The 17,001-nt window shown below is 40.6% G+C and overlaps 1 protein-coding gene across 1 annotated transcript in view; it reads right to left on the bottom strand.

The window, feature by feature from the left end:
• The window catches only part of SON (SON DNA binding protein), a 33,681-nt gene that overhangs the window by 12,661 nt on the left and 4,019 nt on the right, over positions 1–17,001 (bottom strand). Inside the window, 5 exon segments of the mRNA XM_011999117.1 lie at positions 5,059–5,247; positions 5,452–5,598; positions 7,512–7,672; positions 9,454–13,096; positions 13,128–15,322. Of these exon segments, the coding sequence (XP_011854507.1) occupies positions 5,059–5,247; positions 5,452–5,598; positions 7,512–7,672; positions 9,454–13,096; positions 13,128–15,322 (6,335 nt within the window).

Below are 17,001 nucleotides of genomic sequence, written 5' to 3'. Positions count from 1 at the left end.
TTTTTGAGATGGAGTTTCGCTCTTGTTGCCCAGGCTGGAGTGCAACGGCACAATCTTGGCTCACTGTAACCTCCCGCCTCCTGGGTTCAAGTGATTCTCCTGCCTCAGCCTCCTGAGTAGCTGGGATTACAGGCACGAGCCGCCAACCCCTGCTAATTTTGTATTTTTAGGAGAGACGGGGTTTCTCCATGATGGTCAGGCTGGTCTCGAACTCCTGACCTCAAGTGATCCGCCCACCATGGCCTCCCAAAGTTCTGGGATTACAGGCGTGAGCCACTGCACCTGGCCATATTTTTATTTTTAAATGCGAAAACACACTCAAAGTAGAATGATTCAAGATTATCTTAACCTCGTAAGGATCCTCTAAAGTTTACATCAAAAAGCCTGTTTCCAGCCGTTCAAGGTAACACAAGTTATACAATAAGGCATAAAAAGCCAATACAATCCCCAAAGCAGCAATTTTTAAGGGTCAGACCCGATGTTACTTATCAGTATTGAAACACTCATAATAGCACAGCTACCCTTTAGAGCAGCATTGCCCAGTACAACTTCCTGCAGTGATCACTACTGAGCACTTGAAGTGTAACTAGTGTGATTAAAAACCTGATTTTTCAGTGGCTGGTAACTGCTATATTGGACAACAGAGCTTTAGAATCTTAACTATCCTTTAATATTCAGAAACTGGAAATGTAAGAAAGGCACCAAAATTATGGTAAAAGGCCCTTCCAAAAACTGGGAAAAAGAATCTTTAATCTGTAGAATACAATTATCAAGTTGTCATCAACAAGCGTTAGTTTTCACCAATACACTATAGACTAGCACGTTACCTAATGTATAAAAATAATTCTGTAGTAATATTCTAATAATGGGGAAAATGTTTACTGACCTTTCACCTTTGCTCTAAAAGGTGAAATTTACATAAAAAGTGTCCTGAATTACAATTCTCAGATTAATAAAAACTGCCCAAATTCTTCACTCTTTCTCCCTCAGCAACAAAGCAGACAACTACTACTTATAAAACCCACAAAGGTGTCTGAGGAATAATGAAATTATATAATGCAGTTGGCACCATATAACATGCATTTCATGATCTATATTATACATGTAAGGGCCTTTTACATTTTTATTTCTCATTTAGGAAATTCTTCTAAATCAATTTACTCCTTTTGTTAACACAACTGTTGACATAAAAAGAACAAGTATCTTAAGAGACTTCTTAGAGTATCAGTGAAAGGATATAAAAGAGCTAAAGATAATTGTTAGGATGGGGTGAGTCAGATAAGGAAAATACCTATAACCAGAAAATTATTTTCCATTATTGGTAATCACAGATACCTTAAAAGCAGGCATAAAAGGCAAACTGTAATTATAAGAAAATAGACCTAAAGAAAAGCATCTGGCCTGTATATAAAACATGATTTTAGAATATTTAGCAAATATTAAAATATAAAGAGGTTCATGCATACAAGAGCAAAATGACAACTATAAAAATTAAAGCCACAGAAGGTCCCCATTATGTGTTTGGTTGGCTTTAAAAAGTGAATTACAAATCTTTTTATTGTCTCATACAAAATTATCTAGTGTATAATAGACGAAATGAAGTACAAGGGGAAAACAAATAGATAACCTACTAAATGGTTCAGAGAAATTCAGCGTTAACCACATAAGAGAATCTAGGAAGAAAAGAATTAGTAACAAGGCTGTATATTACACATTCTAGCAGTGCCAGAACCTATGTGTTTAATTTCCAATTAAAATTTTCATTTTACTCCAAGTTTTCCTATACATTTAGAGCTTATAAATTTTTAAAAAATTTAATTCCATTGGGATGTGGAAATATGATTTGGTAATACAAACCAGCAAACTGCTTAAGATAAAGATGATCTTAACATCTAAGCATTCACTAGACCTTAACAATACTACCTCTGGACCCCTAAAACATTTGATTGGTACTAAATCCATGGTAATGGTTGAGTAGAGTTATTACTGCACTTATGTCAAAGATTACATCCTAATCTTCTACTCAATAAACCTCTGCTAACTTTATTACCAAGAATTAATGCCCCTGAGGACTATTTTTAAAATATTAGTTTTCCAACTTTTTTATTTCATTGTTTATAAATCAAATTCACACAAATACAGTCAAAGTTCTGTAGTCACTCCTTACTGAGGATGATGCTGGCTGGTTTCTGAGTATGAAGACGATGCTATGGCAGTACCGCACACAGTCTGATGAGTTGTTTTTCCATAAGAAATGGATTTATGCAGCTTCATCCACAATGTCTATCCATTCATACTTATGTCAAAGAGCATTCATATGCAAGACAATTGGTGGGATTAGGGATTATAGCAAAGCTAATTCAACCCTCTTATGGAGATAAAATCTGTGATCTTTGCCTAAATGTTTTATGCTCAAGAACAAAGAACCACAAACTCCATTTATATTTATTAAAATGAAAAAGGCATAGATAAAAATTACTATTCATTTCAAAGGTTGACCATTTAAAAGAACTATCTTTTACTCTAGAAGCCTTTATTTCAAACTCTTAACAAGGAATCAAAAGGGTTAATGCTCCCATAAAATGTTACCAAAAGTATTTCACAACGTTGGTATATAACTAACTGTATAAATAATAAATTCATTACTTTTACCTTCTATATATACAATATAGTATATTTAGATGGTAGCTAAATAACCGCAACTAAACATTTTAAATTGACTATTTCCTCTACATGTTTTAACATTATTGCCAGGTAAAAGTGCAGATATGAAAGCAAAAGGCAATCCTGTCTCTTTGCCCCAGTATTTTGGGATTCTTCTCTTTAGAATTAATCTGTATGTTCTTTTCAGTCTAATCTTGTAAGTAGCTTAAAGAGGTTTTATATCAAATAGTTACATATATTGTCCCAAAAGAGACATCATCTGCTTTATTCATTTAGCCCTTTGAAAAGAATTGTAAAATAATTTTACCTTCTAGGATTCTTCTTTGGTAAGAAAAAAAATTTTTTTAACAAAAAATAATAATGTCACCATTATTTGAGTACCTTTCTCTATCAACTTTTCCCACCAGATTTAAGAATAATTCTCCTCAACCTTTAAAATCTGACAACTTTTGATGACAAACAAGGCTAAGGCACCACAGTGTTGAGATTGAAAATGGCTAAGTACTAAATTTCAAATACACATACATACACACACACACACACACTCTCTCTCTCTCAAAAAAGTGTAAGCATCAGGAGTTACTAAGCACTTTCCCCATGATTGAACTGAAGAAATTCAAAACAGTTATGCTCACTTATCTTCTCAGGAAGATCCCTTGGAATTCTGCAATATTTGTTAAGTCTTCACTTCACTGGAAAATATTTGTCATACAAACTCTCTCCTTACCTATTTTTTTTCCTAACTCTTTTTTAAATGCTTAATCTGCAGGAAATTACTAAAAGCATACATATTAGGATTTCTAAGTAAGTCTGTTCAACCCTCTTATCATGGTTTATATTCAGCTACAAGAAGATTATGTCAGCTGCAAATGTCAGTTAACCTTTCCCTCTTGAGATATGCAGGTAGCCTGATTTGGGGATTAACAACTCAAATGGTCTCACTAAAATATCCAAACCAACTCTCTCTCTTAACTGGTGATGGCATAACTTGCTTCACTTGTTGAATCCCATGGGAATACAGATTATCACCAGTAACTGTAAGTTGCACTGGCTAGTTATCATGTCCAGCTTCACTCTATAGAACTTGTTCTCAAAATGCTGCAGGTCAAACAAAAAAAAGTGAAAATGTCACCTGTGAATAGCTTGGGGAAAAAAGCACTGCTATCAAAAAGTTTCTGATTTGGGTTCTGTTCACGGTCTGATTTTATAAACAGGTTTTATTTGTTGAATTGGAAGTGTTTACTGGAAGATGATGATACGGCCAAGCCAAGGAAGGGAACCTGCCGTGAAGAGTACAGGTGTCTCTGACCTACATATGCAAGAACTGCAAGAAAAATGTCCAGATGGGCATCAGATACCTAGTCCAGTCCTTGGCAAAAGTCTGGGCTTTGGAAACCAAGGGCGAGAGGTGATGACAACTAATCTGTAGTATTTAAAACTCCCACCCCCCTATTAAAACTCCACCCTCCCAGATCCCCCAAGCGTGATTTTGCACAACAAGTTAAATAAAAGTAAACTGTTTATTAAAAGATACAGCAAAGGTACAGATACAGAGATACATACAAAGATACAGATATATATATATATTTACATATATATACAGTCTTGCTGTTTTCATGTGCACTATATTTAGCAGCACATTATTTAATCAGGCGGCATTTTAATGGGGTTGTTTTGACACTTGGCATTATTAAGATACAACTATAGCCCCGTGGAAATTTCAACGTGTGAATTCCACTTCTCCGACTTTTAATAGTAGCAAAGGGGGGAAGGAGAAGGGAATGGAGTACCAAGGCTGAGCATTAGGTTAAACACAAGAATTTAAAAGGGCCAAGGTAGCAAAGGGAAGGAAAAATAATTAAAACTAAAGGCTATCTGACAAACACCCCAGAGAAACAGTAAGAAACCATCATTAAGGGCAATGGGCTATGTACCCAAGATGCTCACATCAGCCTACAATGACCTTTTCCAATCCAGTTCTTGTGTTGAACCTGAGGATCTGCCCCTCTCCGCTCAATCCCTCCACCCGATAAATTTGCTACCACCAAAATCTAGAGCTATAGAGCCTTGAAGCAAATCGGGAAGCTAAATAGTTGTACCTTGGACTACCTTCCCACAAGTGCAGGGAGGGCCCAATGTTGGGTAGGGATGTGATAACACTGTTCTCTGCAATTCGATGCTTTTCACTTTGTGGCTTGGTTCCACAAAGTGAATTGCATCGAGTTACTGTCAAATGAGAAGCTGCGGGTTGTTTCATCTGTCGTCTAACCCGGCCCTGCCGTTTAACCCGGCCCTAAGAAGAGTGAAACAGAATCCAAATCAGATATAAAATAACAATGAAATGGCAGATTCAGGTATAAAAAAGGAAAAATACATAATATTCCTCCTACTTACCTCTGAGGGCAAATTGCTGCTGAAAACATTATCATCATCTTTGTTTTCTTCACCATTTTTCTCTACAGGAACCCATTCTCCATAAACACTATCCGCTTCTTTTTTCCGATGTTGAGATCCAGATGATACAGGGAATTCTTTTGTTAATGTTACCTGGCTTTTTGGTGGAGTTGGTTTTGCTGCAGCAATCTAAAAAATAAAGTGTTTCTTAATTAAAGTTCAATATCTGCATTAAATGGTTTCTGAGATTTTCGACATCTGAAGGAAATGATACTGTACATTATTTCTCACAGTATTTAAAACAAAAATTAATAAACTAAATTCGATTTGGGTTTTATTTAAATAGTTCCACAAGTTACACTGTTTTACCAATCCATAAGCACTAATACTCACATTCAGATTGAAAAAAATAGGTTTGGGTTCACTGAGTTTAAAAGGATGATGATAAAAAGGAGGTTCTTCTTCCTCTTCATCCGAAACATGAGGTTTATTCACTATTACATCATCATCTTCTTTACTCTGTGCGATCTGTTTACATTTCTTTAAAAGTAAAAACAAACAAAAGATAAATCTTACGCTTTATGTACAACATGTAATTTCTTAGAATCAAAACCACATAAAAGCAACTTTCCAAAGTTAAACAAGATTCATGATAGGTTATAGATAAACATAACTTGGCATATTAACTAATATTTAAACACACTCTGGCTGGTCAGTCAACAACATTTATTGAGCACCTACTATGTGCAGAGAGCGCACTGTACTGGGCACTGTCTGGGGAATACAAAAAAAAAAAAAAAGAAGAAGAAGAAGAAGTAGAAGACATGGTCCCTGCTCTCAAGGAGCTTACAATCTAGTACAAGAGAAGGAATACATATACATGAAATAATTGAACACTTTTACAGAGCAACACAATTAACAAGTGCAAACTGATATAATACAAACTGAGTACATAAGTGCTAAAAGAACAAAGGCTTGAGAGAGAATAGAGTCAGGCAGAGTTAGAGAATCAAGGAATATTCCTTGAAGAGTTCTAAGCCAGATTTTCATAGTGAAGAACAAAGACTGGTAGGGAAAGGAAAAGTCATCCTACTCAGATGGTGGTAAAAAGGTTAGAAGAAACTTGGGACAAGAAGGCTGAAGATGGGGCCAAAAACAGCAAAATATTAACTGTCCATAGCATTTTGGATAAGGAGCTTGGATTAGGTAAATAAGCAATAGAAGCGTTTACAAGGTCCTCAACTTTTTTTTTAAAAAGTTGTAATTCATATTGTAATAAATCTAAGTGAGGAAACAGATTCAGAAGCTTTACATTTTCCCAAATGTATGGCAAAACAAAAGATCTGAAACATTTGCAACAGGATAAGATAGCAACATGTCTCTCCATAAATGTTTTGTGGGTTGAGGAGAACTTAGGAAAATAAGGCATGATGGAGAGGGTGCAATTGATGAGGTCTGATACATAAAGCAAAGTCAATTCCTTCCTGAGATGCAAAGGAACAGACTCCATTACCTGGCTTTATAAAAAGGTCAAGAGTAAATTTGGGTAGACCTGTCTCTATACAAGCAGTAGATTTAATGACATCTATTATCAATTGAAAATATTACAATAGGATAAAAAGCTCATTTCGCCAAAAACACAAGAGTATATTAAGCTTGTAATCAAGGGGAACAGAATATATTGACAGTGGCAGGCTGGCATAAGGCTAGCCAATAACAAGTTCCAATATATGAAACAGTGTGGTATTTCTGGATCCTAGCAGCAATATTTTAGCATCTCCCCCCTCCCACCCACACCAAAAAAATAGTAGTAAAACAAAGCCCCAAAAAAGCCTCAATTGAAAAGATCAAACTTTTAAAAACAAAAATAAGTGTGTTTAAAATATATATGTTACTGCCAAAACCCGAACCGCAGGAAGAACTGATAATGGCCGGCCATTATCGCCAATGGCTGGTACCAAACAGCCAAAACCCGAAATGTTGATGCGAAAGAAGTTCCTTTCAGGCAATGGCCAGCTATTCTTATTAATTTCCAAGCTCCGGTGGCAAAAGATCATTTCTGAAGATTGTCTGTGTCTTTGCGTATATGCAGTATACTCGTGGCGATCAGTGAACGCGTCGTGAATGGAAACGAAACTGTAGGCGAGCTTCTGCGTGTTGCTCACTCAACACCTCCTCCATTCAAACGAACCGTCCCACTCCTCAGTCAGTTTGGCTTCTAAAACTGGAAAGCAAAAGTAATGGGAAGTAACTTTTAGCTAGCGGAGCTTAGCCATCCCGGATAATGGCCTGCTAAACAGAGCTTCTGCCGCTGCCACATCTGTATTTCGGGTTTTGGCCACTCGGTGCCAGCCATTATCAGTTCTGCCCACAATTCGGGTTTTGGCACGCTCCAGAGTCAACATCACTGGAATAATCCATTTAAGAATGAAAACAAATTCTGTCTAGCTTACCTCAGTTAGTTCTTCTATAGTAGCTCCTCCTGACTTTTTAGCAACTTTCTCTTCTATAGTAGGTGGAGGTGCAGGCTTTAGGTTTGGCGGTAAAGGGACACCAGCCTTAGCACACATGGCAGCTGCATTAGCTTTGGCTATTTCAAGTAATTGAGCCTTATCTGTAAGAAGAAAAATACAAGCTGCAGTTTTCCTAAAAGGCTGTACATTTTGTATCACCAAAAGTCTAACATACTAACAAAACTAAAGGCATCCTAGATCCATTGAAGAACTTGGATATCTAATAAAAAAGAAAAAAAAAGGAAAAAACTGTAGGCATCAATATTCTGCTCTATTATACCTGTGATCAAACCACTGGCTCAAAGTTTTTAAGCAGTGGCCTCATTCAAAGAATTGAGTCCACATATTGAGTTTCCCATTTGAATATTACAATACGTTACTACACAACTATAATGATCACCCTACTACACATACTCTAAGATATAAACCTGCCAAAGCCAATTTTATTTCACAAAATTATCACGACCCTACTCTCTAATCTGACACCTTAAATCACTCTTTGAGCCCCAGTTAAAGTGCCTTTTTTTTTTTTTTTTTTTTTTTTTTTTTGAGACAGAGTCTCACTCTGTTGCCCAGGCTGCAGTACAGTGGCGCCATCTTGGCTCACTGCAACCTCCACCTCCCGGGTTCAAGCGATTTTCCTGCCTCAGCCTCCCGAGTAGCTGGCACTACAGGCGTGTGCCACCATACCCGGCTAATTTTTTGTATTTTTAGTAGAGACGGGGTTTCTCCATGTTGGCCAGGCTGGTCTCGAACTCCTGACCTCAGAAGATCCACCCGCCTCAGCCTCCCAAAGTGCTGGGATTACAGGCATGAGCCACCGCGCCCAGCGTAAGTGCCACCTCATCCAACAAGTTGTCATTAAGTCAGAATTAACATTCCTTTTCCCACTGCATTCCTAAAGTACCTCACCTCTATCAGTATTATAGCAATTACATTCTGTTCTTTCTTAGTGTTACTATTTGGTAAGAGAGACATATATGCATTTTACCCATATCTCCTCCACCAACTTGTAATCACTTGAGGAATTACATCCTGTTCCACTGCTGTGAATAAAAAAGAACTCAGAAAACTTCTGTTGAACTGATGAACTGAATGCAGATTCTCCCTTTTTACTCTTAACCTCTTTTTCTTTAGTCAATCCTGGCCTAGAAATGTCCAGTATACTGGGATAAGGATAAATCATCCATACATATTGTAGGTAATCATGCATATCAATCAAGTTTTAATCACCTCTGTACACTACTTAAAATCAGGGGAAATTAGAGCAGTTATTTTTAAAGTAAAGCAGAACGGGTTATTAAAAAATCACTCTGATCTAAAATATTTAACTTTATTTAGCTAGTATCACCTACCCAGTTAAATAACCCCCACATGCAAAATTCCCTACTCACTTCCATTACCAACTATACCAATCGGAATTACCTTCACTAACATTTAACAGTCCTATAATGCCATTTTAAGATATGTTAACTTATTTAAAAAGGAACATTGTAATTTTAGGCTTATTTGCAAGGATGTATGTTAGAACACATAAAATAACAATCTGAGCATACACTTAGATTGTTTTTAATTTAGCTAGAGTTCTACATCTGCTTCTGCTTTCCATTTTTAGCTATGGCAAGATAACTGAAACAAAATAAAACATTCAAGTATGGAAACACCTTGATTTTACTATACTCCGACACAGGACTTTTTAACTCTAATTTCAATACACTGATCCCAGTACTTCTAAATACAGTACCATTTAATCATAAAAACTTAAAGACAGAAACATTGATCCTAAACCAGTAAGTAAATATTTCACTTGACTCGAGATCAGAAAAAATTAAGGTTTAAAACATTTTCTACCACCATCCCATTAAATTTTAAAATGACTCACCCAAATCTGTCAGACGTTTGGGTGATCTGCCTCGTTCAGAAGACCTGGATCTTTTACGACGGATGGGAGATCTGCTAAACCTTCTTCTCAAGGGTGTTCTTGATCGCCTTAATCTGACTGGTGAGATACTGAAGCTTCGTCGTCTTACCACAGACCTCGATCTTCTCCGGCGGCTTGGGGTGCGGCTCCGACGACTGGGGGTGCGGCTCCGGCGGCTGGGGGTACGGCTAAAGCTCCTTCTCCTACCCACAGATCTAGACCTTCGTCGACGACTTGGAGTATGACTCCGACTCCGGCGACTTGGGGTTCGACTTCGAGCTCTAACTGTCTTTCGGTTATCCCTGGAGCTTGATCTTTTTCTTTTCCTTTCCCTAGACTTGGATCTGTGCTTTGGAGATCTTTTGCGCTTCTCTTTTGATACAGATCGTCTTCCTCTAGACTTTGATCTTGATCTGCTGCTCCTCCTCCTGCGTCTTGAACGTGACCGTGAACGTGTTTGAGAGCGGTGAGACTTGGACTTAGATGATCTCTTCCTTGCCCGAGAACGAGATTCACTGGTACGCTTGCGTGATTTGTGTTCAGAAGACTTGGAACGCTTACTTCGAGATCTTAATGAAGAGTCTCTTTTCTTCTCTTTCTCACCCTTATCACGGTTCTTATTTTTCTTGCTTTTTTCATGAGTGTCCTTAACTTTTACAAAAATTTCATAATCATCTTTTTCCTCTGATGACGACTCTGAAGCTCTTTCTGGCATACTACTTACAACTGGGCTGGCAGCAGATTTGTCACGTCCAACATCACTTGCAAGTAAAGGTCCTTCAATGCCAGCTCTAAGGCTTGTAAGACGTTCCATGTCCTTAGGAAGTAATGGTCTCACTAAATCTGCTTCATTAATATCCTCAATATTGGCAGAAAATCCTGAATCAGACAGTGTCTCTTTAGGAGGGGAAGGTACTTCTTTTTCTCCTCCACTACTTTCTTTAGGGCTGAGCAGAGCTGCTAACGTCTGGTCACTCTCTTTTACAGGTAATGGTTCTTCTGTATCCTTACTAACAAGGTTATTATTAGATGGTAAATCAAGATGAATATCTTTAGCAGGCAAAGGCCCTTCAATGTCAGCTTCACTACCACCACTAGGACTGGTGGAAATTACCATGTCATGTTCAGTATCTTGAGTAGTTAAAGATACATCAATATCATATTTATTAACTGAACTGAGAGTAGATGTTGTGATAAATTCAATACCCTTACTAGTTCCTGTTGCATCAGGTTCCAGAGCAAGAGGACCAGTAGAAGATAGAGTTTCTCCTGCATCAGCTTCACTAACACCAGGGTAGGTATCCAATACTGTGCACTGTTTAGTCTCACTGGTGGGCAAAATTTTCTCTTCACCAATTTCCCCAACAGGACCAGTACTAGCAGCACACACTGTATTATGTTCCATTTCTTTAGCAATTAAATGATTATTAAGGTCTATATTTATACCATGTTCACTTTCATAAGAGTCACTCTTCAGGTGTACCTCAGCATGTGGCTCTTCACCTGAATGCAAAGGAATCTCCTGCATGCCAATCTCTGGAGCAAGATTTTGATCACCAGAGGGTAGATTAATTCCTTTCATAACATGTGATGACATGATACTAGATTCCAGTATCATTGGTGTGGACTCTATAGCCACCTCAGTTGGTATTACTTGAGTCTGCTCTGAGACAGTGACAGCAGGCTCTGAAACTGTCACAGTAGACTCCTGGACAGAAACAGATGGTTCTGAAACAATCATAGAAGGTTGAAGGACTGACACCGCTGGTTCCAAGACAGGCACAGAAGGCTCCAGCACAGAAACAACTGGCACAGGAATGGTAATATAGTCTGGCTCAGCCACAACAGGAGGCTCCGGGACAGTCACAACCGAAGGCTCCAGGACAGTCACAGTCGAAGACTCCAGGACGGTCACAGTTGAAGACTCCAGGACGGTCACAGCCGAAGACTCCAGGACAGCCATAGCCGAAGACTCTGGGACAGCCATGGCTGGAGGCTCCAGAATGCTCTCTGCCAGCACTGGAGTAGTTACTGCTGGCTCCAACAAGGATGTAGATACCTCTGAGGCAACATATCCTGAGGCTCTCATGGATTCAAATGTTTCTGCTGTCTCTGACAAAACAGGAGGCTCTGATGCTAGCACAGTTGGTTCAGCTGACATTGTGGGAGTTTCAGACACCATACAAGTCACTGGTCTCTCTGGAACAATTTCATGTTCTTCTGCTACTACCGCAGACTCTACAGGTGTTGATGTAATTGAAGATTCTGGCTCTGGCGGTGGTTCTGGAACAGTCACAGTAGCCTCTGATACTAAAACTGAGGGATCTGATGCTGACATTGAATAATCAGTAGGCACTGCTGAAGGCTCTGAAATCTCACTTTGACTCACAGGAGGCTCAGGCTGCGATACAGACTCTTCAGAAGGTAATGATGGCACCTCTGCAGGCCACGTATTTTCAGCTGTTAATGCTGACTGCTCAGTGGGCAATGCTGGACCCTCTGGTGGTTCCTCAGGAGGCAACGGTGGTGTCATTGGTGGCTCCTCAGGTGGCAACGGTGGCATTGTTGGGGGCTCTTCAGGAGGCAAAGGTGGCACCATATATGCCTCTGTATATGTGTCAGTGTAAGAATCGGTGTAAGAATCAGCAGCCATAGACATCATTGAACGATCAGCAGTATAAGATGACATCATAGATCGGTCAGCTGCAGAGTACGATGACATCATAGACCGGTCAGCAGCAGAGTATGACGACATCATAGACCGGTCGGCACCCATGGACATCATAGATCGATCAGCCATTGGGGACATCATGGAGCGTTCATAAGCTGACATCATAGAGCGTTCATAAGCTGACATCATAGAGCGCTCAGCCATAGGGGACATCATAGAGCGCTCATAGGCTGACATCATAGAGCGCTCGTAGGCTGACATCATAGAGCGCTCAGCCATAGGGGACATCATAGACCGCTCATAAGACATCATAGAGCGTTCGTAAGATGACATCATGGAACGTTCTGCAGCATAGGACATCATCATAGAACGTCTAGATGCTAACATCAGGGGTCTAGGTGCTAACCTATATGGCCTGGGTGCTATTCTATAGGACCTGGGTGCTATCCTATAGGGTCTAGGTGACATCCTATAGGGATCAGGAGTTAGTCTGTAGGGATCATGGCCTAATCTATAAGGGTCCTGTCCTAACCTGTAAGCATCATGACCTAATCTATAGGGGTCATGGCCCAACCTATAGGGATCCTGAGCTAACCTGTAAGGATCCTGAGCTAACCTATAGGGATCAGGAGATTTTGAACCCAACATAGCAGAATCTTGGGTACTAGACGCTAACATCTGGGCATCCATGGTACCAGACGCTAACATCTGAGCATCCATGGTGCCAGAAGCTAACATTTGAGAGTCCATAGTGCCAGATGCTAACATCTGGGAATCCATTGAGCTAGTTGCTAACATCTGGGAGTCCATGGTGCTGGTTGCTAACATCTGAGAATCCATGGTGCTGGTTGCTAACATCTGGGAGTCCATGGAGCTGGTTGCTAACATCTGGGAGTCCATGGAGCTGGTTGCTAACATCTGGGAGTCCATGGACTGGTTGCTAACATCTGGGAGTCCATGGAACTGGTTGCTAACATCTGGGAGAGCTGGTTGCTAACATCTGGGAGTCCATGGAACTGGTTGCTAACATCTGGGAGTCCATAGTGCTAGTTGCTAACATCTGGGAGTCCATGGAGCTAGTTGCTAACATTTGGGAGTCCATGGTACTAGTTGCTAACATCTGGGAGTCCATGGTGCTAGACGCTAACATCTGGGAGTCCATGGTGTTGGATGCTAGCATCTGGGAGTCCATGGTGTTGGACGCCAGCATTTGGGAGTCCATGGTGTTGGATGCTAATATATGGGTCTCCATGGTGTTAGAAGCTAATATATGGGATTCTGGGGCCATCAAGGGATCCACTCCTACTGTTACAGAAGTCTCCCCCACTAATGTAGTAGGCAGCTCCTGTGCTACCGTATTATAGGATTCCAGCGCTGTCGTCGAGGGCACCTCCAGGGACTGCGACACGGTCATCGTTGACAGCTCCGATGTTGTCACCACAGACTGAACAGAGATCTCCAGCGCCACAGTTGCCACAGGCTGCCCAGGCAACTCTGGCGCCCCAGGCTGCCCTGGCAACTCCAGCACCCCTGTTGCCAGAGGCTGCCCCAAAAGCTCCAGTGCTCCAGCTGCCCCAGACTGCCCCGAGAACTCCAGTGCCCCAGCTGCCATGAGCGGCCCAGGCAACTCTAGTGCCCCAGTTGCCACAGGCTGCCCCGACAACTCCAGTGCCCTAGTTGCCGAAGGCAGCCCTGGCAACTCTGGCACCCCAGTCACCGAAGGCTGCCCCGGCAACTCCAGCGCTGTTGTTGCCACTGGCTGTCCTGGCAACTCCAGCACCATCGTTGCCTCAGGCTGCCCCAGCAACCCTGTTGCCGTTGTCACCTCAGGATGCCCAGGATGTTCCACCGTTGTCATCCCCACAGGCTGCTCCAACTCTGTCGTCGTCACAGGTTGTTCGGTCAACTCCATTGCTACTGTTACCGCAGGCTGCTCTGGCAACTCTACTGCTGCTGTCACCAAAGGCAGCCCTGGCAACTCCTGTGCCATCACAGGTGGCTCTGGTACCTCCTGTGGTGGCTCCAACCCCATGGATGGTGCTGGAAGCCCTGGCAATTCCTGCGACAACTGTGGCACTGGTGTCACAGAGGGCCCTGGCAACTCAGGCACTGCTGTCGCAGGGAGCCCTGGCAACTCAGGCACTGGGGTAGAAAGGGGCCCTGGCAACTCTGGCACCGGGGTAGCAGAGGGCCCAGGTAACTCCGGCACTGGAGTCACAGGGGGCCCCTGCAACTCCGGCATGGAGGTCGCAGGTGGCCCCGGCAACTCCATCGCTGAGGCCACCGACGACTCCTGCAGCTCCAACGCTGTGGTCTTAGGCAGCTCCGGCAACTCCTGCGGTCTTGTCATGGATGAATCTGCAATCTCCGATGGTACGTCTACAGGCTGCTCTGGCAATCTTAGCGCTTCAATTGCAGATGACTCTGGAAAATCCATTGTTGTTGATGTGCTTGGCTCAGGGTACACCTCAGTAGGTGTCTCTGATGATACCACAAGGGTTTCTGAAGGCTCTAACACTTTTGCTACTGGGGGCTCTACCAACATGATCTTGGATGGCTCTGGAGATGTGCTCTCCACAGATTTCAGCACAGACTTCATCTGATACTCCACTGACATTGTTACGACTGGCTCAGATGACTTCAACACCACTGTTGTAGTAGGCACTGGTGCTGCTGCAAAGGAATCCAGAATCTTTGTCATGGATGGTTCTGGCGTTACTGCCTCTGACTGCTCTGAGATTACTGATGTAGATGCAACTGACAGTTCTGCAGTTTTTGTAGCTGGTTTCAGAGTTTCTAAGATGTGTGGCTCTGGTACCTCCACTGATACTACAGGAGGTTCTAGCACAACTGCAGGGGATTCATTGGTCTCAGACAGGCCAAATGCTCTTGTAGGAAGCTCCAGCGCCATAGCTGAAGGTTCAGAATCAAACTTTAAAAAGGAATCAGATTCTAAATCTATGTTCCCATCATGATGAGATTTCGTCTTTGACTCAGATTCTTCTGGCTGTCTTTTATATTTTTTTTCCTTTTCTTTCTTCTTTTTCTTCTTTTTGTTTTTATGCTTTTTATGCTTCTTTGACTTTTTAGTGGGAATTTCATCAGTAGGATCTGTTTGTACAGATACACATCTACTTTTTCTGGAGGCCTCTTTCAAGTCTGAAAGTAATAGAAATTAATTTTGTCAGACATTCCCCAAACTAGAGTTAGATTAAATTATATAAGCCCATATTTACATTCCATGTTAAAATACCGTAGTACAGGCCAGGTGCAGTGGCTCACACCTGTAATGTCAGCACTTTGAGAGGCTGAGGCAGGTGAATCACGAGGTCAGGAGTTCAAAACCAGCCTGGCCAGCATGGTGAAACCCTGTCTCTACTGAAAATACAAAAATTAGCCAGGCATGGTGACATGCACCTGTAGTCCCAGCTATTTGGGAGGCTGAGGCGGGAGAATCACTTGAACCTAGCAGGTGGAGGTTGCAGTGAGCTGAGATTGCACCACTGTACTCCAGCCTGGGCAACAGAGCAAGACTCTGTCCAAAAAAAAAAAACTCATAGTATAACACCTCACGTTAAATTAAAAGTTACCCAATAAACTATTTTTCATAAAACATCCTGGAGACTGCTACTTTTCTGATACTTCTTTCCACAACTAATGCCTGGTTTAAAAATAAATTATTAGTTTAACACCAAAACTTACTTTGAATTACATTAAGATATGTTTCACGAAATTCTATAAAATAATTATTTCCTCCAGCTCTCAAATTATAGCAAAATTACTTTTAAACTACTTTCGTCAAGGAATATATTTCATGTTATTAGTTGCTACCATTCCTATTAAAAATACCCACATAATAAAATTTTTGCGATTAGTACCCCTTGTTTACACAGGAAGCAATATGGCACTGGCTCTGAAACAGACTGCCACTTTTGAATCCTCAATCATCACTACTAGGTTAATGGTCTTGGCCAAATTACTGACACACATGTTGTGTCTTCTACAGTTAGAGGATAAAGTGAGTTAAAACATGCAAAGTACATCAAACAATGCCTGGCACAGAATAAGCTTTCAGCAAAGGTTAGTGATTGCTTCTACAGAGTATAAAAATATCTGAACAACAAATATAAAATATTCAGAGAACTCAAATTTTACCTTATTATGCCTATGTTGTCACATTCTAATAAAAATAACATTTTCCCCCAATACTATTCTAAAACCACTAATAAATAACTTTTTAAATGTTTCTATTTTAGAAAATACTGATTTTAGAGAGGAAATTCTTAGTCCTTAATTTATAACTTAAGAAGGTCTGAATTTACATACCCTAAACAGATGGGAGTATTCAACTTTAACAACCAAATGAGATTTATTTACTCTAATGCCAGTATCAAATTAGATAAATCTTAGGGATCCCAAAAAAAAGCTCATCAGAAATCTGAGCCATTAAGACTACAGAAAAAAATAAATCAACAAATCAACACTTGACATAGGCCGAAGCAAAACTAATCATTTTCTATTGTTTCATAATACAAAATGTTAGCTAAGTTATACTTCAATCAAGGTTGTTAAGAGTCATGAATCTAAGGATAGCTAAAGTCTGTGAGAGTCATGAACTTTATTTACTTTAGCACAGCTAAAGTTCCCCCCAAAAAAGAGAAGGACAAACCATATTACAAACTTGATTCCAGAACTAAATCAAGGTAATGACTGTTATTTTTGTGGCTAAATCCTTCATTTCTAAACAATGATTAATCAATTCCAAAAAACGCTAAATATTCAAGCAATGACTCCTCCTCATCCACTGCAGTTTAAGTGTGATGGATGTTTTTACGCAA

This window comes from Mandrillus leucophaeus, unplaced genomic scaffold (genome assembly GCF_000951045.1).
Source record: "Mandrillus leucophaeus isolate KB7577 unplaced genomic scaffold, Mleu.le_1.0 Scaffold582, whole genome shotgun sequence".
In the NCBI taxonomy this organism is placed as follows: Eukaryota; Metazoa; Chordata; class Mammalia; order Primates; family Cercopithecidae; genus Mandrillus; species Mandrillus leucophaeus.
This window is presented reverse-complemented; position numbering and strand designations above follow the sequence as displayed.